An 8685-nucleotide genomic window follows, 5' to 3' on the forward strand; every position below is an offset into this window, starting at 1 on the left:
TCGTGTAGGATGCTCGTGCGTTGAGCCGTGTGGTCCTTCCAATCTTTCTCGCCATCTGTTAAACAGCGGCGGCGTTGTGATGTTGTGTGTGCTGTGCAGGCTCTGCTCAAGCCATTCAAGACAATGATGGCTGCGGACTCATGTGTGGAGAGAGCCACATTGAGCAGATGGAATGCAGACAGCTGCGCAGCATACCGTATGGCGGATCAAACCACTCCGGGCTACACCCAGCATGCTTAGCAGTTGCATGATGGCAGAACTACATGGGGTGCAGGATTCAACTTGATGATACTTTTGCTACAATCGCAGTGATTGAGGGGTGTGTGATGTTAGAATTTATTTACATTCGACTCCTTCCCGTACGTGGATCTAAACACGAAGAAGTACGATAGCTAACTGAATGGACACTCGGAAATGCTGGCCTTGGGTTTGGACATCCTCGGCATGCAGGAGGCTGGCAGCGCGTTGCCAGATCATGAGCTTTGCGGGTAGAGATGCCCACAAAGGCATGAGTATGTATGGAAGACATTGGGGCGCTGGCGCTGGAGAAATTAACAGACTCAGTTCATGTTAACGCCTTATGAAGAACACTAACTATTATTTGAAACTCGATTGAATTCCATGTAGTTTCATACAATACAACATTTTCACTCCTTGCTGTCCTGCGCATTATGAGTCCCGTTCCTCCAGGCTGCAAACTCTTCAGCCACGCCGATTTCAAACAGCCTGGTGGTTAAGCGCAACTCGCCTTCTGCTATAACGGCTCTTTGATTTGCTGCACTTTCACTAATGGCGGCCTTGCGCAGCTGGTGCTCTTGCTCATCGCTTTGTTTGCGCAATTCGCGCTCTTTGTCATCGCTGAGCTTGAGTAGCTCGCGCTCCTTTTCGGCAGTGATTGACAGCGAGGTCAACCATCCGCCGCCGGCCATCAAGCCAACACATGTGGTGCCAAGAGTGAGGAGAAGGGTGGCATTTTGTTGACCCCAAGCCCATGCTTCGGCAAACGTCGTGGGCGATGCCATCCTGCACAAACAAATACAACACTCACAATCATTTGATCAAACATGTGAATCACAAGAGCGTGGCAACCGTTTTTCAGCTGATAAACAATTGACACGCCAAGTAGTTGTTACGAAACGCTGAATCGAACTGCAGCCCATGATCCTGTGAAGTCGGGAAGCCCCCCATAACGATGAGGTAACCATGTTGACTTGGCCCATGTTGAATTGACATGGAGCTACACATGTTGAGTGACACTGTTACGTGTAGTGTTTTTGACATTGAGATCTGAGCGGTCCACTGCGTTACCATTCTCAACCCTGGCCAAACCTGAATGCGTCCTTGGGAAGTGAGGTCATTCCCTGTCGGTGGAATCAAGGTATGTCATGCCTTTTGGCCTCGCTTTAGACACGTGTCCCCAAGTGTTGTCGTCATGGATTGTTGTAGGTCTCAAAGATAAAGGAGTCTGCGCTTTTGTTGCATTACAGGTGGACTTTCCCTCATCATGAACCTTCATTAGCTTTCCAAGGCAAAATATCGTGGTCAACACATCTAGTGACGAACAACATGCTAAGTCATGGGTGCCAAGGAATGCCCAGGAACATGCTTAACAACTATGTTGCTATGGGGTGCCATGACCCAGGAGATCACGAGCCATGAATGTTGGGCGCATAGGCCTTCCCGCCACATGTACACCATGCTGGGTCATAAGCGACAGTGTCACTGGTCCACCTTGGCAAGGTTTCCAAGTTCTAGCACTTCCACCTGAGTGTCGTCCAAGTGCAGGGTACCTGATGGAGGAGGCTTCATGGCGTACTTCAGAAAACCCAAGGAAACCCTCGTTTTGTGCTCTCACAAGGACAAGGTCGCGGAGTACAACTCCAAGATCAACGACCTCTACGCTGCAAACAATATCCACAAGGTCGAGCCCAAGGTTACTAGCAGGGGCACGAGCAACGTGCCGCCAGCCACATGCTCACGCCCGCCCAGAAGGCATGGGTAATCATTGTGAAGGTGACCTCCATCGTGGAGGTGGCCATCGCAGCTCCCATACGACTCACAAGAAACAAAGACGCGAAGCGCCACCTCTCCAACGGCACCCTTGGCGTTTTCACCGAAATCATCTTTGACAACCAGGGCGTCGTCACCGGCATTGTCGTCAACACCGAGCACAGCAACACAACAACCATGACCCGCTACAAGCAACGCGAGGCCCAGATCGACGGCATCAGCGAGTGCCGCGCTTTCGCGTTGGTCCGCATCTACGCCGCAACCGTGCATTCCACCCAAGACAAGACCACCACCTGCCCAGTCATCACAGACACGCGTCTGGGTGCTTTGACACAGAGTACTCTGCGAGGCCTGGGTGTTGCAAGACAGGAAATATTCACACTGTATGTATGGTGCTCTAGAGCCTCGTCTCAAAAAGTGTAGAGCGTCTGCATGCTTTGACCCTGAATATATTGCGAGGCCTGGGTGTGGCAAGCCAGGATACATACCCACTGTATACATGGTGCTTGAGAGCCTTGTCTCCAGATTTAGAGGGCACCGCCTAGATGTTCTCATACACTGGCATTGTCCACAACTACAAGATTTGCCTATGCAGCTGGAGACACACCTCGATCGTTCTGACCGCGTGCCTACTTTATGGCTAAGCAGGCACGCATAGGCAGTGCGCCTCACATCACCCACACAGCGACGTGGTGGACTGTGCGCCTCTGAGCTGCCCAAAGCAGAGCAATGAGTTCAACGTACCCACCGTTGAGTTGCCAAAGCAGAGTAATGTGTTCAACATACCCACCGCTAAGCTGCCACCGCACAGCAAAGAGGGGTGGCAGCACCGCAGCGCCAACATGGAAGAAAAGGGGGTCTAGCCCTGGAGAAATTGATAATTCCACTGGTAGGATGATGTGATTATCTGCTCTGCTGTTATCATTGAAGCAACAGCTGGCATTGCATCACATTGGTAACGCCCGCTGTTGAAGTGAACTTCCAGCAGATGCCATAGAAGTGGTCAAAGTTATGCAAAAACGGTTGCGGAGCGAGCCCAGGTGAACCAACTCGGCAGTAGACGGGGACCTCGAGCCAGAGTTGCTCATGAGAGAACCAGCAGAATGCCCACCACAGGGAAAGTAGATGTGGCACTTGCTCAATCAAATTCATGCTTTGTGTTCAAAATGTCATGAGCAGCACCAGGTGTGGGTATACCCATGGGCACACGTACGTACAGGAAGCCATCCATGGGTTTGAGCAAAAATACGGGAATGCATGCTGCCTTCCATGATCTATCACGCATGAAGGGTATGCTCTACATGTGGGCCATGCACATGCATGTTCAAGCTGCCGGCACAAACGTTCTCAATGGGCCTTGTGCGGTCGCGCCCAATGCAAAAACGCATGTAAATACATTCAGGACCTGTACTACATGTTGTGGAGCCCAAAGGAGTGCCCCGAATGCGCCCTTAAAATGATATGAATGTACTATACAGCACTCCTCCCGGGTACAAACATGGAATGAATTCTTCTTTGAGATGGCGCTTATAATGTCAGCTGTGATAACGCTGGGTGGGTGGGCGAGCTAAGCAGTAGCTCGAAATAAAAAACCCGAGGCAAGCCTCGCGAGTTCCGCGATAATGGCGAATATGCAATCAGAGCGTGCAAGCTAGAAGGCCAAGCAGGCGCATCACAGATGAGGCACGAGATCACTATCGCAGACTATCTATAAATTAGAGTACCCCAGTACAAGCACATATCATGCTGTCAACTTGCAATAGTGTGCAGGCGTCCTTACCAAAAGACAAGATAAAGATGCACATGCATACAGGAATCTTTCGAAGTCACAGAGTTGCGTGATATCCTTCGTACACAAAAGGGACACACTTTTGTCAGGCGACTCAAGGCATGTGCGTGTTTGCCTGTGCATGTCGTGATGATGATGATGATGTATCATTTTCCCACGCTACCGCATCCATATGGACATTGGCAACTCCAAGAATTGCTTGGGTTCCACGTCCAGGCATAAACAGTTGAACCCCCTCGGAATTTGAACACCAGTAAATAAGCAAATGAATCAACCCATCGGGTAACGAGCCATACGCATGCTGCCGAGCAAGATTACCCCTTGCTTGTCGCTTCATCGAAGCCGATTGGGCACGCCCTCATAGTCGTCCTGATCGCTTGCGTAGACCTGGCACGACTCCCGATTGATCTCATGATCTTTTCGTCACCGTGGCTCTCACCGTGAGGAGTACTTCTTGTACGACAATGTCAGTGCGGTCAGACAGAAGAAGCCAGCGAAGAAGAGGAGCAAGTACCCTAGGCACTCACTGATGTTGACATTTGTGAGACCAAATGTCTGCAGCACTGTAGAATTTGCATACTCTGGGTCATGGCCTTTATATTCATTGACCATCAGGGCGCCCCAAGAGTAACGCATGAAATCGATCCGGCTGTACCTGTAGAGCAAAGATAGGACATCAACGTTTTGTGTTGCCTATCCAACTCCGCGGTGACAAGCGGGCACACTCAGGACTGATATGCGAACCAATGTTACAATGGTGCTTGCAGTGCTTTTAAGAAACAAGTAAATACATCGAGAATCACGGCATGTCACGCTTGCGAGAATGGTTTCGACCCCCATTATCATCCCTAAAATGTATGCAATGTTGGGCATCCGGATCCGAGAAATTACAGGGTCTGGCAAACACCGGGTGCTTTCCCAATTGTCCTGCATTGCCGTATCATCACATGGAACATTGCAGAAAGACTCGTGTTCATGGTTCAGTGGGACTGAGGACACATGGACCGCAAATTACTCCACTCAACTTTTAGGTCAGCAGTACAAGGTTTGCAAGGCACTAGGGATGCAGGGAAGCATGTATGCAGCGTGCAACTGAGCTGAGTTTGCAAAACAAGGTCTTCAGGCAGTGTCCTTTTCCACCTCCCACTACGATGCAATACTATGTTTCTATGCACCACCGCATGAGGCGCCAATGTGATGTGTGAGGTTCAAATCGCTCTGGCAATGTGTCACAGCGCAAGAAAGGATAACGGCAGAACAGCATGACTCTGCCCCGAATGCTTTCAGGAACGCACCAGCTCAAATACTTTGGCATATCCACATAGCGCATCAGCAAGCCCGCAAAGAAGAGGAGGGTGACCACGTATGCCGGGAGAGCTGCAACGTGCACCACGATACGATCAGTGCCATGCTCCAAACACCACTGAATTGCTGATTTTGATGTTGCTTTTTACAACACTACCCCCTCCAATGGACATTGGCAACTCCAAGAGCTACTTGGGAATCAGTGCTGCCATGAAGCTGCTGCTATGAAGCGGGATCCTGGCGTACAACAGCAAATGCAAATGCGGTGCCACAAGCAGGCACGGATGGGTTCACTATAAATCCTGCCATCACCTGCTAGCATTGGCAATCAGTGGATGAGAAACTGCCACTTCGAGAAACATGCCGAATGACATGTGTTGTAGAGTCAGAATCTCCAGAGAGGGCCTGCATTCACAAGGGCTTGGAAAGAAGGTGTGATAGCAACTAATTGCACCAATTAGACATCGTGCCATGTTGCTGAAGGCGCGTGGTGCGAGTCATACCTGTATTTGCCACGTCCAAGTTCGGGGAGAGAGCTGCGATGAGGTATGCCAGCATGATCCCAATTGAGAGCACTTCCAAGTAGATCAGCCAGAAGTAGACAAATTCGCCTTTTAGGCCCAACGGATAGTACACAACCGCTGCAAAGATGAGGGAGGCAACTATGGCCAGCATGACTTCATCGACCACCTTCGCCACCAAGTACGTCAGGACTCGATAGAGTCCATCGTTGCGCTCCCTGCAGTGGAAGCATATCTTTGGGAGGTGAGAACTACTCTCACTAACATAACTCAACCTTTTCATGTAAGAAAGGTGAAAGAGGAGAGTGCCCATCGACAAGAGGGGCCACATTACAGTAAGGCTGTGGGCACTCTCCCCAGCCAGCCCAGGGACAGGCCTTTGGATATTGATTTCCAAGTAGTACTTGGAGTTGCCAATGTCCATGTGGATGCTGTAGTGTGCTAAAAAGATACCAAAAGGTACGTCATGGCATCACATAGATCAGCAAGAAACGATGCATACTCATTATTGCTGAAGGACTAGTCCCAGGATGCGCCAGAGTTTTGCCAGACAGAATGCTTGTTGGGTCCAGGTGCCTGAAAATACATGAATTTTGGGGACAGAAACGGGGTCCGAACCCCATTCTGGCGGAACACTGAGACACGCATCGTTTCTCTGCCGATGGGCAGGCATGCTAGAGCAAGCGAGCAGCTGCCACGGGGACTGTATGGTGCAATCTTCCATGTGAAGATGTATGCATGCAGGTTGCTTGATCCCAAAGCTGCAGCACTTCGCTGCTGCACTACCAGACATAGGACGCCATTGCAGCATGCCAAAAATCATACTTGTTGGCATTTATTTGATACCAATTGCTAAGCAAGGAGATTTAACGCTTTATCAACAGCATCTGTCACGCATAGTACAAGAAATGTTACTCATAGCAGGTTCCACACATAACAGGCATTCAAAGACGTGATGTCATGCCTGTCATGTGCCGAGCCTGTTGTGTTAAGCCAAAGAACTGCCCTGTGCTCATCCTAAATCAAGATCTGAGCCACTGAGCATGGCTTTGTTTTCTTACCGCTCGAGATGCCATGCAGATACAAGAAATCAATGAATATCTGGTATACTTGATGGCAGTATTCACGTGATATTCACCGAAAGCAAAACCATTTTGGGGACATACCGCACAAATAGAGGGCGCTCCAAGACGATACTGGGAACATATCCAGCGGCACCAAAAGCAGGGAGCACAGTCCACATGAAGAGCATGGCATTGATGTTGTTGATGTTGGATTCCGAGAAGTCGGAGCCAACGTCCCAGTACAGCAGCATGATGAGGATGGAGAAAATGATCTTGTCTCCTAGGCGTGGTCCCAGAAAATCGGGATTCTGATAGTTGCGTGTAGTGCGGTACTTGATGAGCGTTTTGAGGCCCCACCAGAACGGCGTGGTCGTTGCTCGCTTCGTTTCCAGTGCTTGCTTCACCTGCACACTGTACTCCGGGTCAAAAGTACTCAGCTTCTGCTATCTGCAAACAGCAGCACATGCACATATGATGTCAGCTGTGCGAGGATCTATTTCGAGCTAAGCAGTAGCTCTAAATAAAACAACCTGAGGCAAGCCTCGCGAGTCTCGTTAAAATGGCAAACATGCAATGTGAGCACGCATGCTAGTCGGTCATGATGGCGCATCACAAGTGAGTCACGAGATCACTAATCGCAGACTCTCCATAAACTACTCCAGTGCAAGCACATATATGTGCGGATCAGTGGACTCAATGTTGGTAAATCCCCAATACTTTCATCACTCTGATGATCGATTGTTCGCCAACTTCAACACCTCAACGCAACGACGTTTTTGCAGCGACGTTGTAGTCCAACAGGTGAGCAGTTTCGTCAGCCCAGCAATCCCAAGCGCACGATATCTACCCAACAGCTAATTCAATGGCTGTCTACTGGAATTGCTGGAAGCCCTGCCCTTTGCTCTTGAATAATGGAAATATTCTGCAGAAACTGGGCCTGTGAATGGAGGCTGTAACGGCAAGAAAGCAAACCTGGTGCTTTGTCTGAATGGGGTTTGAAAGAAACACCCATTTTGTCCCACAAAATAATGCATTTGCAGGCACCTTGGACCGCAAATTACAGGGTCTGACGAAAGTATGATGCATACCTCAGGAGAGAGTCTGATAGAGTCCATCGTCTGCATGCCTTCAACAATGCTGTCCATTTTCTGCTTGATTGTGCTCCTGCGGTAAGCCTCAGCATACTCGTGGCCCAGCTCGCGTTGGGTGGCGCCCACGATGAGGTCGGTGAGGAATTCAGCAGGGTTGTGGATGTTGGATGCGTCAGTCATCGATGTCTTTGGCGTGATGCCACACCCGCCTGTGAAGTACTCCAGCATGGAAGCATCGTTTGGACCAAAATACACCACCTCGCCACTGAGGAGCATCACAAGGCTGTCAAAGAGCTCAAAAGTGTAAGGAGAGGGCGAGTGGATGGTTGCGACGATGGTAACGCCGTCCGATGAGGCAAGCTGCTTGACGAGCGTCATGGCTTCGTTTGCCGTGAAGCTGTCCAGCCCTGAGCTCGGCTCGTCCAAGAACAGGACTCTTGGCCTGGTTACCATGGCCATCGCGATCGAGGTCCGCTTGGCTTGGCCTCCCGAGATACCCCTGCACAATGCCGTTGCTGAGGCTGTTTCCTGCCACGCAATGCGGTTCAAGCACAGGTACATATCCGTATGGTGGTAGAATTTGGAGTCGCCAATGTCCATGTGGCTGCGGTAGTGTTGTAAAGTGATACATCGTCATGGCATGAGCCACCTTGTTGCTATTGATTGATGTGTTGCCATTGTCAGTGTGGCTCACCACCAAGGCAGGGTTTCCCCTCTAAATGTGTGCACCTGAGTGAGTTATCGGGATGCCACCCGAAATTGCGGCAGTGCCGTCGCGCAAGCACAAGTGCGCCATAGCAAGATGCATGAACATTTGTGAGAATTCCCCCCTCTCTCCCCCCCATTTTTCCTGCTTACTGATCACAGATCATCATAACTGGCATGCTCGGAGTGGGGTCTCCACG

General features: G+C 50.2%; 2 protein-coding genes across 2 annotated transcripts; both read right to left on the reverse strand.

Moving 5' to 3' along the window:
• Positions 1 to 4162: 4162 nt before the first annotated feature.
• LOC149808790 (uncharacterized) lies at positions 4163 to 5717 on the reverse strand. Its single transcript, XM_089995149.1, has 3 exons — positions 5608 to 5717; positions 5095 to 5176; positions 4163 to 4454 (listed from the first exon to the last, which is right to left on the reverse strand). The coding sequence occupies exons 1-3, from the start codon at positions 5660 to 5662 to the stop codon at positions 4235 to 4237; spliced, it is 357 nt and encodes a 118-aa protein (XP_089851275.1). The 5' UTR covers positions 5663 to 5717; the 3' UTR covers positions 4163 to 4234.
• A 1031-nt stretch (positions 5718 to 6748) lies between these two features.
• Positions 6749 to 8158, reverse strand: LOC149808791 (ABC transporter G family member 14-like). Its single transcript, XM_089995147.1, has 2 exons — positions 7778 to 8158; positions 6749 to 7132 (listed from the first exon to the last, which is right to left on the reverse strand). The coding sequence occupies exons 1-2, from the start codon at positions 8156 to 8158 to the stop codon at positions 6749 to 6751; spliced, it is 765 nt and encodes a 254-aa protein (XP_089851273.1).
• Between the last annotated feature and the right edge of the window lie 527 nt (positions 8159 to 8685).

Source organism: Nuphar pumila, unplaced genomic scaffold (genome assembly GCF_984573655.1).
Source record: "Nuphar pumila unplaced genomic scaffold, dmNupPumi1.hap1.1 HAP1_SCAFFOLD_2203, whole genome shotgun sequence".
Lineage (NCBI taxonomy): Eukaryota > Viridiplantae > Streptophyta > Magnoliopsida > Nymphaeales > Nymphaeaceae > Nuphar > Nuphar pumila.

What these genes read in the sequence shown, in the direction of transcription:
- LOC149808790 (XM_089995149.1), bottom strand. Translation starts at nt 5,662, where the DNA reads ATGCTGGCATACCTCATCGCAGCTCTCTCCCCGAACTTGGACGTGGCA. An exon ending in CTTGGACGTGGCAAATACAG is followed by an intron (nt 5,177 to 5,607) that starts GTATGACTCGCA and finishes TGCACGTTGCAG; the next exon opens with CTCTCCCGGCATACGTGGTC. An exon ending in ATGCCAAAGTATTTGAGCTG is followed by an intron (nt 4,455 to 5,094) that starts GTGCGTTCCTGA and finishes TTTGCTCTACAG; the next exon opens with GTACAGCCGGATCGATTTCA.
- LOC149808791 (XM_089995147.1), bottom strand. Translation starts at nt 8,158, where the DNA reads ATGACGCTCGTCAAGCAGCTTGCCTCATCGGACGGCGTTACCATCGTC. An exon ending in CTATCAGACTCTCTCCTGAG is followed by an intron (nt 7,133 to 7,777) that starts GTATGCATCATA and finishes GTTTGCAGATAG; the next exon opens with CAGAAGCTGAGTACTTTTGA.